The sequence below is a fragment of the Taudactylus pleione genome, unplaced genomic scaffold (assembly GCF_031769625.1).
Source record: "Taudactylus pleione unplaced genomic scaffold, aTauple2 ptg000487l, whole genome shotgun sequence".
NCBI classification, from domain to species: domain Eukaryota; kingdom Metazoa; phylum Chordata; class Amphibia; order Anura; family Myobatrachidae; genus Taudactylus; species Taudactylus pleione.
In genome coordinates, this window is record NW_028284889.1 from 857,261 (window position 1) to 872,706 (window position 15,446).

Genomic DNA, 15,446 nt, shown 5'->3' on the forward strand with positions numbered 1-15,446 from the left:
AATTACAAAGCCCACAAATATATGCATTCTTCTTCTTAGGTGCTCAGGATTACATCGGATCCAGACTGAGAGTGAAATAATCCTTCAAAGTGCTCAGCATCTCCAATCCTATCTGACCGACCTCCTTATAGCAATAGCCAGGTCAGTGAAGATATGCCCAGCCACAATACGGGCTACTTTCCGCCAACTCTACAAGCGGGTGGAAGAGCGCTTTCCTGAAAATAAACACATGGTATGTAGCAATAATACTTTATGCATCCAGCATGTTCTGTACGTAGCAAATCCCAATAGAGGGGATGATTCAGAGGTGGAGGCAGCTGCAGTAGTGGCTGTGACGCAGACGCTACTATGTCTTTATTCTAATGCCGCGGCCAATAGGCGTCCTACTGAGACCCCACTTGGCGTAAATCTGCTGATGTGCGTACAAAGATGCACTATTACCGCACTAGCGGACATTGCACCAATGGTAGGCGCAAAGTATCTGTGTCCATAGCCGCCGGTGTCAGTACAACTGCGTTTTTAGATGCAGTCACTGACACTGATATGCCTGCGACTCTTAGCCCCCCTCCCGGTAAACAATCGCATAGGTAAAAAAACACTATACCTGTGTCTACCTCTGATTCACCTCCCAGAATGAGCTCTCCCATTTCTTTTGAAAATCATTCCATATGACAGTCAGTAAAAGCAAGGCTTCTCTTATATGTTCTAGTTGTTTATTGGCGTGCTTAGAACCAGTATAGCACCCAAAGCATCCTATGATATTTTACGTCATGTTTACCAAGTCTATATTTATTCTGGGTTTCTTGTTTTTCAGAATGTGAAGTTCATTGCGGTGACAAGTTTCTTGTGTCTTCGTTTTTTCTCCCCTGCAATCATGTCACCTAAGCTGTTCCATCTCAGAGAGAAGCATGCTGATGCACGCACAAGCCGGACCCTGCTCCTCTTAGCCAAGGTAGCACAGCTTTTTGTATGTATGGGGAGCGGTGTCACAAATAATGAATTGGGCCTATTGTCTCATTATGCCTGCCCTATCCAATCACCTTAAACACGGACCTTTATTTCTCAGTATCCTCTTACTTATTGTTATGTGGAGGTTTTTTTTTGCTGATTTGTCTTACACATCATACATTAGACTGAAGACTTTAATGCACAGACACCGTACAGTAAAAGTGACTGCAAATATATGTTCAAATGCTATATAAATAATATTTTTTTTAAGTGTCAAACGACAAAACAATCTAAATAAGTAAAAAATAAATTCCTCATATTTTCTTAAGTATATATTAAACCATTTATTTTAAAACTCCATGTATTAGATATTTATTCATCATAATGGCATACTTATTGAAGTAATATTCAGGCTTTGTTGGCTGTGAACTGCAATAACCTCACTAAAGTGAACACTAGGAAAGATATAAACTTTTACTTTGATAAAAAGTTTTATAACAGATGAAAAAGTTTCCTGTAAATCCGCTTCAGAATTACAGTGAATAATACCTCTCCAAAAGCCTCCAGTGGCCAAAGGGAGATTATTAAGTGGAACTACAGGCAGACCTGTTATCGCAGGATGGACCACCATGGGTTCAACATGAAAGCCTCTTGTACTGTGAGTCACTTGCTCTTCATAATTGACTTCCAGAGAAGTGGGGAAAAAAGGCTTAGAATCTGTGAGAACTGAGATAGGGTGTGTGGTAGAACTTGAAATGCTCACTTCATATTAATGGTAAAAATAAAATAAAATACAGCAAAAAACACATTTTAAAAATTGTACTTTAGGCTCAGATTGGCTGCTTGCAGAGGTGACAGCGGTTGCACCAGTCATCCCACACAATTCAATGTCTGCTGGATATCACATATAAGAGCAGAATGCTTATAGGTAAGTTCCAAAGCTGGATTAAGGTCAAATAGGGTCCTAAATAGAATAACAGATTTAGGATAACCTCCTTCAATCTCCGGATTACACTGTTACTGTAATATTATATTAATGTATTATCACTCTACAGTTGAATTTCATAAATGAGCATTAACCATATTGGTTTCCTCTCCATGATCACAAAATATCCATGATTATACTTGGTGCTAAGATTATAACAGCTATAGATCACAATATGTCTGAAGTGCTCACATGATTATATGCCAGCAGACAAGGGTGCCTATATTATACGAGCATTGTCCTTGACTTTATGTCAGCAGAGGTTAATATCCATACTGTACCAGCAGTCCCCATGTTGACTATACAGCAGAAAAGCTGATTGCCCATATTGTACCAGCAGTGTACTTGATAACTATATAATAATAAAGGTGGGCATGAATTACATACGCCAGCTACAGAGCTAGGGGCTCATATGATATCAACAGTACCTGACTGTATGACATCACAGGGTAGCACCCATAGTATATCAGCAGAGCCATTGAACATTTGTCAGCAGCAGAGGTGGGTAACCATAATGTACCAATAGTGCATATAACTACAGGCCTCCTGTCCAGGTAGCATAACAGATTGTCCATGTTCATTAGTCTCTAGTCTGATACAGAACTGCTGTTTGTTGTCTTTTACCTCTCATATGTTCTACCCCTCAAAGTTGGATGCCCCTCACAGCAAGAAAGAGAGTGAGCGGAGTCATCTACTGTATCTATACCAGTGTTTCCAAAGTCCTCAGTGTCCCCTAACAGTCCATGTTTTTCAGATCTCCTCAGTATCACAAGTAAAATAATTAGCATCAGCTGTGGATCTTATAACATGTGTCAGCCAGTAATGAATACACCTGTGCACCTGCTAGGAGATCTGTATAACAGAGGACTGGAGTTTGGAAACACTGGGGTAGATGTATGAAGCCCAGAAACGGTATCAGCGCACGTTAAGTGCGCTGATACCGTTTCTCCCCGATGTATGATCGGGGGTCTGGGCGGTAAATGACAGGGGCGCTGTGCGCCCCTGTCATTATCGGCGCTGCTATCTACAAGATATCAGCGCCGACAGCCTGGGCTATGTACGAACGGTCAGATCGTCTGACCGTTCGGCCGGCTGTAGCTGTCGTTATCGACAGCTACAGCCTGGCGCTAGCCTATACCCACAGCAGGGACAGCGCTGTCCCTGCTGTGGCGGCTACCGGCTCCAGGGCTGTACGCGGGGATCTCGCGATACTTGCGAGATCCCGCGCATGCTCAGTGGAGCCGGCCGGGTCTGACACACATCGCATCAGCACTAGGCTGATGCAATGTGGTCTGTAGCGGGTAGCGCCGGAGGGGGGAGTTAACGCTCCCCCTCTCCGGCCGGTGAGATGTTCACACATCTCACCGGTAGTGCTTCCTGCTTCGCCTCGGTAAAGAGGCGAAGCAGGAAGCGTTATAGCGGCACTTAACGTGCCACTATAATACATCTGCCCCACTGATCTGTACAAATGATATGAAGTGCACACAACTTGAGCCAGGCATTAATTTCACTATTCCTTTTGTTGTCTCTGCATCAAGAAGCCATCTGGCTGAAAAAGCTACATAAGCGTTTTAATAAAGTAAGAAATAAAATAATACATTTGGCTGCCATTCCTTTAACGGGTCCTACGCTCCGAAATTGTCCACAATTTTACAGTACTCAGTGGCAAACGCAGAATTTCTAGAGGGGGGTTTCCAAATGCTTGTTTTTATAGTGCGTGTAGCCAGTCCATGAAGAGCGCATATTTAGCACTTATCCAGCTTTAATAAGCGTCATACAAAGTGTATTGTGTGTCATAATTCCAGCATATACAGGACCAGTGATCAAAATAAGCCATTAAATGGTCATCCTGCCTGGGCTGAATGTTTTTGTTTTATATGTGGGCACCATTCCAGAGTATTAGAGCAAGTTCGGCAGTCTGGGGGAGCAGCAGAAGAACCTAGCACTGCCTTGGACATATATGTATATATTGGTCCCCTTATGCCCTGGATAGTGTATTATTATACAGAATTAACGCTACTGATGGTCAATAACATTGCACCACTAACAGTGCATGTTTTCCACATCTCCTAGTTGATGAACAGGTGTATTTATTACTGGCTGACACAAGTTAAAATATCCACAGATGGTGCTAATTATTTAATTTCTGATACTGAGAAGAACATGCAGCACTAGTGACATTCCATTATATTACTATTTCTATTGTGGTCATGGTGTGCTCTGTGTGTGTTCTGAAAAGTGGTGATTAGTGTAGTTACTTACTTTAGTAAGTGAGGCAGAACTGACACGGAACAGTTTTGAAGCAGGCAGCAAAATGCTCCTTATGTTTGTGGTACAAGATTGTTGCTAACTTGTATGGTGGTGTAAATTATATTAACTTGTATGTTGGTGTAGATGATAATAACTTGTATGGCGGTGTAGATGATAATGACTTATATGGTGGTGAAAATAATATTAACTTGTATGGCGGTGTAGATGATATTAACTTGTATGGCGTTGTAGATTATATTAACTTGTATTATATTAACTTGTATAGATGATAACTTGTATGGCGGTGTAGATGATATTAACTTGCATGGCGGTGTACATTATATTAACTTGTATGTTGGTGTAGATTATATTAACTTGTATGATGGTGTAAATTATATTAACGTGCATGTTGGTGTAGATGATATTAACTTGTATGGCGGTGTAGATGATAACTTGTATGGCGGTGTAGATGATATTAACTTGCATGGTGGTGTAGATTAATTAACTTGTATGTTGGTGTAGATGATATTAACTTGTATGGTGGTGTAGATATTAACTTGTATGGTGGTGTAGATGATATTAACTAGTATGGTGGTGTAGATGGTATTAACTTGTATGGCGGTGTAGATGATAAAAACTTGTATGGCGGTGTAGATGATATTAACTTGTATGATGGTGTAGATGATATTAACTTGTATGATGGTGTAGATGATATTAACTTGTATGATGGTGTAGATGATATTAATTTGTATGGCGGTGTAGATGATATTAACTTGTATGTTGGTGCAGATGATATTAACTTGTCTGGCGGTGTAGATGATATTAACCTGTATTGTGGTGTAGATGATATTAACTTGTATGGCGGCGTAGATGATATTAACTTTTATGGCGGAGTAGATGATAAGATGATATTAACTTGTATGGTGGTGTAGATGATATTAACTTGCATGGCGGTGTAGATGATCTTAACTTGTATGGCGGTGTAACTTGTATGGAGGAGTAGATGATATTAACTTGTATGGCGGTGTAGATGATAATAACTTGTATGGCAGTGTAGATGATATTAACTTGTATGGCGGTGTAGATGATATTAACTTGTATGGCGGTGTAGATGATATTAACTTGTATGGCGGCGTAGATGATAATAACTTGTGTGGCGGTGTAGATGATAATAACTTGTGTGGCGGTGTAGATGATATTAACTTGTATGACGGTGTAGATTACATTACCTTGTATGGCGGTGTAACTTATATGTTGGTGTAGATGATAATAACTTGTATGGTGGTGTAAATAATATTAACTTCTATGGCAGTGTAGATGTTATTAACTTATATGGCGTTGTAACTTGTATGTCGGTGTAGATGATAATAACTTGTGTGGCGGTATAGATGATATTAACTTGTATGGCGGTGTAGATGATATTAACTTGTATGGCGTTGTAGATGATATTAACTTGTATGGCGGTGTAGATGATAACTTGTATGGCGGTGTAGATGATAACTTGTATGGCGGTGTAGATGATATTAACTTGTATGGCGGTGTAGATGATATTAACTTGTATGATGGTGTAAATTATATTAACTTGTATGTTGGTGTAGATGATATTAACTTGTATGGTGGTGTAGATGATATTAACTTGTATGGTGGTGTAGATGATATTAACTAGTATGGCAGTGTAGATGTAACTTGTATGACAGTGTAGATGATATTAACTTGTATGGCAGTGTAGCTGATACTATCTTGTATTGCAGTGTAACTTATATGACAGTGTAGATGATAATAACTTGTATGGCGGTGTAGATGATAATATCTTGCATGGCGGTGTAGATGATATTAATTTGTATGGAGGTGTAGATGATATTAACTTGTATGGTGGTGTAGATGATATTAACGTGTATGGTGGTGTAGATGATATTAACTAGTATGGGGGTGTAGATGATATTAACTTGTATGGCGGTGTTAATGATATTAATTAGTATGGAGGTGTAGATGATATTAACAAGTATGGCAGATTAGATGATATTAACTACTATGGCGGAGTAGATGATATTAACTTGTATGGCAGTGTAGATGATATTAACAAGTATGGCGGTGTAACTTATATGGCAGTGTAGATGATAATAACTTGTATGGCGGTGTAGATGATAATATCTTGCATGGCGGTGTAGATTATATTAACTTGTATGGAGGTGTAGATGATATTAACTTGTATGGCGGTGTAACTTGTATGTCGGTGTAGATGATAATAACTTGTGTGGCGGTGTAGATGATAATAACTTGTGTGACGGTGTAGATGATATTAACTTGTATGGCGGTGTGGATGATATTAACTTGCATGGCGGTGTAGATGGTCTTAACTTGTATGGCGGTGTAACTTGTATGGCGGTGTAGATGATAATAACTTGTATGGTGGTGTAAATAATATTAACTTGTATGGCGGTGTAGATGATATTAACTTGTATGGCGGTGTAGATGATAACTTGTATGGTGGTGTAGATGATAACTTGTATGGCGGTGTAGATGAAATTAACTTGTATGGCGCTGTAGATTATATTAACTTGTATGATGGTGTAAATTATATTAACTTGTATGTTAGTGTAGACGATATTAACTTGTATGGTGGTGTAGATGATATTAACTTGTATGGTGGTGTAGATGATATTAACTTGTATGGCGGAGTAGATGATATTAACTACTATGGCGGAGTAGATGATATTAACTTGTATGGCAGTGTAGATGATATTAACAAGTATGGCGGTGTAGATGATATTAACTTTTATGGCGGTGTAACTTGTATGTCGGTGTAGATGATGGCGGTGTAACTTATATGGCAGTGTAGATGATAATAACTTCTATGGCGGTGTAGATGATAATATCTTGCATGGCGGTGTAGATGCTATTAACTTGTATGGTGGTGTAGATGATATTAATTTGTATGGCGGTGTAGATGATATTAACTTGTATAGAGGTGTAGATGATATTAACTTGTATGGCAGTGTAACTTGTATGTCGGTGTAGATGATAATAACTTGTGTGGCGGTGTAGATGATAATAACTTGTGTGGCTGTGTAGATGATATTAACTTGTATGGCGGTGTGGATGATATTAACTTGCATGGCGGTGTAGATGGTCTTAACCTGTATGGCGGTGTAACTTGTATATCAGTGTAGATGATAACTTGTATGGCGGTGTAGATGATAATAACTTGTATGGTGATGTAAATAATATTAACTTGTATGGCGGTGTAGATGATATTAACTTGTATGGTGTTGTAGATTATATTAACTTGTATTTGGGTGTAGATGATAACTTGAATGGCGGTGTAGATTATATTAACTTGTATGGCGGTGTAGATTATATTAACTTGTATGATGGTGTAAATTATATTAACTTGTATGTTGGTGTAGATGATATTAACTAGTATGGTGGTGTAGATGGTATTAGCTTGTATGGCGGTGTAGATGATATTAACTAGTCTGGTGGTGTTAATGATATTAATTAGTATGGCGGTGTAGATGATAATAACAAGTATGGCGGAGTAGATGATATTAACTTATACGGCAGAGTAGATGATATTAACTTGTATGGCGGTGCAGATGACATTAACTTGTATGGCGGTGTAACTTGTATGTCGGTGTAGATCAGGAGTCTTCAAACTTGGCCCTCCAGCTGCTGTGGAACTACACATCCCAGCATGCACTTCCACCTTTTTGATATAACAGCATGCTAAAACTATGTGCAGTGCATGCTGGGATGTGTAGTTCCACAGCATCTGGAGGACCAAGTTTGAAGACCCCTGGTGTAGATGATAATAACTTGTATAGTGGTGTAAATAATATTAACTTGTATGGCAGTGTAGATGATATTAACTTGTATGGCGGTGTAAATGATAATATCTTGTATGGCAGTGTAGATGATATTAACTTGTATGGCGGTGTAGATCGCATTACCTTGTATGGCGGTGTAACTTATATGGCAGTGTAGATGATAATTTCTTATATGGCGGTGTAGATGATAATATCTTGTATGGCAGTGTAGATGATAATATCTTGTATGGCAGTGTAGGTGATATTAACTTGTATGGCGGTGTAGATTAAATTACCTTGTATGGCGGTGTAACTTGTTTGTCGGTGTAGATGATAATAACTTGTATGGCAGTGTAGATGATAATAACTTGTATGGTGGTGTAAATAATATTAACTTGTATGTTGGTGTAGATGATATTAACTACTATGGCGGTATAGATGATATTAACTTGTACGGCAGTGTAGATGATATTAACTTATATGGCGGTGTAACTTGTATATCGGTGTAGATGATAATAACTTGTGTGGCGGTGTAGATGATATTAACTTGTATGGCGGTGTCGATTATATTAACTTGTATGATGGTGTAAATTATATTAACTTGTATGTTGGTGTAGATTATATTAACTTGTATGGTGGTGTAGATGATATTAACTAGTATGTTGGTGTAGATGTAACTTGTATGACAGTGTAGATGATATTAATTTGTATTGCGGTGTAACTTATATGACAGTGTAGATGATAATAACTTGTATGGCGGTGTAGATGATAATATCTTGCATGGCGGTGTAGATGATATTAACTTGTATGGTGGTGTAGATGATATTAATTTGTATGGCGGTGTAGATGATATTAACTTGTATGGCGGTGTAACTTGTATGTTGGTGTAGATGATAATAACTTGTGTGGCGGTGTAGATGATAATAACTTGTGTGGCGGTGTAGATGATATTAACTTGTATGGCGGTGTGGATGATATTAACTTGCATGGCGGTGTAGATGGTCTTAACTTGTATGGCTGTGTAACTTGTATGTCGGTGTAGATGATAACTTGTATGGCGGTGTAGATGATAATAACTTGTATGGTGGTGTAAATAATATTAACTTGTATGGCGGTGTAGATGAAATTATCTTGTATGGCGTTGTAGATGATATTAACTTGTATGGCGGTGTAGATTATATTAACTTGTATGATGGTGTAAATTATATTAACTTGTATGTTGGTGTAGATGATATTAACTTGTATGGTGGTGTAGATGATATTAACTTGTATGGTGGTGTAGATGATATTAACTAGTATGGCGGTGTAGATGTAACTTGTATGACAGTGTAGATGATATTAACTTGTATGGCAGTGTAGATGATATTAACTTGTATTGCGGTGTAACTTATATGACAGTGTAGATGATAATAACTTGTATGGCGGTGTAGATGATAATATCCTGCATGGCGGTGTAGATGATATTAACTTGTATGGTGGTGTAGATGATATTAATTTGTATGGCGGTGTAGATGATATTAACTTGTATGGAGGTGTAGATTATATTAACTTGTATGGAGGTCTAGATGATATTAACTTGTATGGCGGTGTAACTTGTATGTTGGTGTAGATGATAATAACTTGTGTGGCGGTGTAGATGATAATAACTTGTGTGGCGGTGTAGATGATATTAACTTGTATGGCGGTGTGGATGATGTTAACTTGCATGGCGGTGTAGATGGTCTTAACTTCTATGGCGGTGTAACTTGTATGTCGGTGTAGATGATAACTTGTTTGGTGGTGTAAATAATATTAACTTGTATGGCGGTGTAGATGATATTACCTTGTATGGCGTTGTAGATGATATTAACTTGAATGGCGGTGTAGATGATAACTTGTATGGCAGTGTAGATGATATTAACTTGTATGGCGGTGTAGATGACATTAACTTGTATGATGGTGTAAATTATATTAACTTGTATGTTGGTGTAGACGATATTAACTTGTATGGTGGTGTAGATGATATTAACTTGTATGGCGGTGTTAATGATATTAATTAGTATGGCGGTGTAGATGATATTAACAAGTATGGCGGAGTAGATGATATTAACTACTATGGCAGTGTAGATGATATTAACAAGTATGGCGGTGTAGATGACATTAACTTGTATGGCGGTGTAACTTGTATGTCGGTGTAGATGATAATAACTTGTGTGGCGGTGTAGATGATAATAACTTGTGTGGCTGTGTAGATGATATTAACTTGTAGGGCGGTGTGGATGATATTAACTTGCATGGCGGTGTAGATGGTCTTAACCTTTATGGCGGTGTAACTTGTATGTCGGTGTAGATAATAACTTGTATGGCGGTGTAGATGATAATAACTTGTATGGTGGTGTAAAAAATATTAACTTGTATGGCGGTGTAGATGATATTAACTTGTATGGCGTTGTAGATGATATTAACTTGTATGGCGTTGTAGATGATAACTTGTATGGCGTTGTAGATTATATTAACTGTATTTGGGTGTAGATGATAACTTGAATGGCGGTGTAGATGATATTAACTTGTATGGCGGTGTAGATTATATTTTAATTGTATGATGGTGTAAATTATATTAACTTGTATGTTGGTGTAGATGATATTAACTAGTATGGTGGTGTAGATGGTATTTGCTTGTATGGCGTGTAGATGATATTAACTAGTCTGGTGGTGTTAATGACATTAATTAGTATGGCGGTGTAGATGATATTAACTTGTATGGTGGTGTAGATTACATTAATTTATATGACAGTGTAGATGATATTAACTTGTATGGCGGTGTAGATGATAATATCTTGTATGGCAGTGTAGATGATATTAACTTGTATGGCGGTGTAGATTGCTTTACCTTGTATGGCGGTGTAACTTGTATGGCAGTGTAGATGATAATAGCTTGCATGGCGGTGTAGATGATAATATCTTGTATGGCAGTGTAGATGATATTAACTTGTATGGTGGTGTAAATAATATTAACTTGTATGGCGGTGTAGATGATAACTTGTATGGCGGTGTAGATGATAACTTGTATGGCGGTGTAGATGATATTAACTTGTATGATGGTATAAATTATATTAACTTGTATGTTGGTGTAGATGATATTAACTTGTATGGTGATGTAGATGATATTAACTTGTATGGTGGTGTAGATGATATTAACTAGTATGGCGGTATAGATGTAACTTGTATGACAGTGTCAATGATATTAACTTGTATGGCAGTGTAGATGATATTAACTTGTATTGCGGTGTAGCTTATATTGCAGTGTAGATAATAATAACTTGTATGGCGGTGTAGATGATAATATCTTGCATGGCGGTGTAGATGATATTAACTTGTATGGTGGTGTCGATGATATTAATTTGTATGGCGGTGTAGATGATATTAACTTGTATGGAGGTGTAGATTATATTAACTTGTATGACAGTGTAGATTATATTAACTTGTATGGCGGTGTAAATTGTATGTCGGTGTAGATGATAACTTGCATGGCGGTGTAGATGATAATAACTTGTATGGTGGTGTAAATAATATTAAATTGTATGGCGGTGTAGATGATATTAACTTGTATGGCGTTGTAGATGATATTAACTGGTATGGCGGTGTAGATGATAACTTGTATGGCGGTGTATATGATAACTTGTATGGCGGTGTAGATGATATTAATTTGTATGGCGGTGTAGATGATATTAACTTGTATGATGGTGTAAATTATATTAACTTGTATGTTGGTGTAGACGATATTAACTTGTATGGTTGTGTAGATGATATTAACTTGTATGGTGGTGTAGATTATATTAACTAGTATGGTGGTGTAGATGATATTAACTTGTATGGCGGTGTTATTGATATTAATTAGTATGGCGGTGTAGATGATATTAACAAGTATGGCGGAGTAGATGATATTAACTGCTATGGTGGAGTAGATGATATTAACTTGTACGGCAGAGAAGATGATATTAACTTGTATGGCGGTGTAACTTGTATGGCGGAGCAAATGAAATTAACTTGTATGGCGGTGTAGATGATATTAACTTGTATGGCGGTGCAGATGACTTTAACTTGTATGGCGGTGTAACTTGTATGTCGGTGTAGATGATAATAACTTGTATGGTGGTGTAAATAATATTAACTTGTATGGCAGTGTAGATGATATTAACTTGTATGGTGGTATAGATGATATTAACTTGTACGGCGGTATAGATGATATTAACTTGTACGGCGGAGTAGATGATATTAACTTGTTTGTTGGTGTAGATGATAATAACTTGTATGTTGGTGTAGATGATAATAACTTGTATGGCGGTGTAGATGATATTAACTTGTATGGCGGTTTAGATTACATTAATTTATATGACAGTGTAGATGATATTAACTTGCATGGCGGTATAGATGATAATATCTTGTATGGCAGTGTAGATGATATTAACTTGTATGGTGGTGTAGATCGCATTACCTTGTATGGCGGTGTAACTTGTATGGCAGTGTAGATAATAACTTGCATGGCGGTGTAGATGATAATATCTTGTATGGCAGTGTAGATGATATTAACTTGTATGGTGGTGTAGATTACATTACCTTGTATGGCGGTGTAACTTGTATGTCGGTGTAGATGATAATAACTTGTATTACTTGTATGGTGGTGTAAATAATATTAACTTGTATGTTGGTGTAGATGATATTAACTACTATGGCGGTATAGATGATATTAACTTGTATGGCAGTGTCGATGATATTAACTTATATGGCGGTATAACTTGTATATCGGTGTAGATGATAATAACTTGTGTGGCGGTGTAGATGATATTAACTTGTATGGCGGTGTAGATGATATTAACTTGTATGGCTGTGTAGATGATATTAACTTGTATGACGGTGAAACTTGTATATCAGTGTAGATGATAATAACTTCTATGGCGGTGTAGATGTAACTTGTATGGCGGTGTAGATGATATTAACTTGTATGGCAGTGTAGATGATATTAACTTGTATGGCGGTGTAACTTATATGGCAGTATAGATGATAATAACTTGTATGGCGGTGTAGATGATAATCTCTTGTATGGCGGTGTAGATGATATTAACTTGTATGGTGGTGTAGATGATCTTAACTTGTATGGCGGTGTAACTTGTATGTCGGTGTAGATGATAATAACTTGTATGGTGGTGTAAATAATATTATCTTGTATGGAGTTGTAGATGATATTAACTTATATTTGGGTGTAGATGATAACTTGTATGGCAGTGTAGATGATATTAACTTGTATGGCGGTGTAGATTATATTAACTTGTATTATGGTGTAAATTATAATAACTTGTATGTTGGTGTAGATTATATTAACTTGTATGGTGGTGTAAATATTAACTTAAATTGTTGTGTAGATGATATTAACTAGTATGGTGGTGTAGGTGATATTAACTTGTATGGCGGTGTTAATGATATTAATTAGTATGGCGGTGTAGATGATATTAACAAGTATGGCGGAGTAGATGATATTAACTACTATGGCGGACTAGATGATACTAACTTGTATGGCAGTGGAGATGATATTAACAAGTATGGCGGTGTAGATGATATTAACTTGTATGGCGGAGTAGGTGATATTAACTTGTATGGTGGTGTAACCTGTATGAAGGTGTTGATGATATTAACTTGTACGGCGGAGATGATATTAACTTGTATGGCGGTGTAGATGATAATAACTTGTATGGCAATGTAAATGATAATAACTTGTATGGCGGTGTAGATGATATTAACATGTGTGGCGGTGTAGATGATATTAATTTGTATGGCAATGTTGATGACATTAACTTGTATGTCGGTGTAGATGATAATAACTTGTATGGTGGTGTAAATAAGATTAACTTGTATGGCGGTGTAGATGATATTAACTTGTATGGCGTTGTAGATGATATTAACTTGTATTTGGGTGTAGATGTTAACTTGTATGGCGGTGTAGATTATATTAACTTGTATAATGGTGTAAATTATATTAACTTGTATGTTGGTGTAGATGATATTAACTTGTACGGTGGTGTAGATATTAACTTGCATGGTGGTGTAGATGATATTAACTAATATGGTGGTGTAGATGGTATTAACTTGTATGGCGGTGTAGATGATATTAACTAGTCTGGCGGTGTTAATGATATTAATTAGTATGGCGGTGTAGATGATATTAACAAGTATGGCGCAGTAGATGATATTAACTTGTATGGCAGTGTAGATGATATTAACAAGTATGGCGGTGTAGATGATATTAACTTGTATGGCGGTGTAACTTGTATGGCGGTGTAGATGATATTAACTTGTATGGCGGTGTAGATGACATTAACTTGTATGGCGGTGTAACTTGTATGTCGGTGTAGATGATAATATCTTGTATGGTGGTGTAAATAGTATTAACTTGTATGGCAGTGTAGATGTGTCAGGGTTCAGCCTAGGATCGGCCTCTCTCACCTCCTTGCCGGCTTCCCCTGACTTCCTTGCGGTCAGACATCTGGTGCAGTGATGGATGTGGGGCTGAGTATTCTGCCTTAGGTGCTTTTTGCGAGCTTCCATGGTCGGCTGTGTGTGCTGGGGATCGAAGTTCCCATCATGGGCGCCGCCATGACAGTTCCTCTCATGTGACAGTACTCCTAACCTATGGTAGCATGATTTCAGTCAGCTGATGCTGTGCTCCAGTAATCTGCTACCCCTGGGTATAAATCCGCCTCCAGAACTCCAGGAAGTTGCTGTTCAACTTCTTCTCTGTTCCAGTGATACCAGCGTTACTCTGTGCTAATCTTTCATAGAGTTACTTCAGCCTGTTCACAGTTCTCCAGCTCCAGTATTAGCTTCCAAGCTATTCTTAGTCTGAGAGTAGTTCTCTCCCAGTATCCAGACTGTTTTGTTTTCTATGTCTGTGTGTCTTTGTATATGTGCTGCTAGTATTGCAGCTTCCTTGTGTCACTGAGGTGTCAGATTACCTGCTGGTATTAATTAGCCCACAGCTGGACCTCCCAGCACATATCTGTGTCAATCTGCTCTGTGTCTTTTCAGTGCAAATCTGCACTTGCATTTAGCACTCTCCTAGTGTATGCCTGACTTCTCTTTGTGTCTTGTCTCTGCCAATCATTTCCAACATTCCCATATATTCCCTGAGTCCACTCTGCTCTTGCCTTTGAAATCCCCAGTATATATCTGTGTTTTTCTGCATACTTAACTGTTTCCAGTCCATGCCTGTGTTATAGCATTCAGTTCCATTTCCAGAGTTCATTCATTCCATTCACCTCCAGTGCTATTGCATTCATTTTAGTTTCCGGTCTTCTGCCATTCCCAGGTACCTGTCCAGAGGGCCGCGACCTGCTCACTTGGTGCAGCTGAAAACCAAATCCCAATTGGAGGGGTCACTGGAGAAAACCACCAAGTGAGTTAGACTCCGCGCCTCTCGGCAGGTC

General features: G+C 38.0%; 1 protein-coding gene across 3 annotated transcripts in view; it reads left to right on the top strand.

Moving 5' to 3' along the window:
- LOC148502647 (ras GTPase-activating protein 4-like) overlaps positions 1-15,446 on the top strand; it is a 203,912-nt gene that overhangs the window by 170,997 nt on the left and 17,469 nt on the right. For all 3 annotated transcript variants that reach the window (XM_088449512.1, XM_088449513.1, XM_088449514.1), the window contains 2 exons: positions 40-232; positions 815-952. In XM_088449512.1, coding sequence (XP_088305638.1) covers positions 40-232; positions 815-952 — 331 coding nt within the window. The remainder of the gene's footprint in view (positions 1-39; positions 233-814; positions 953-15,446) is intronic.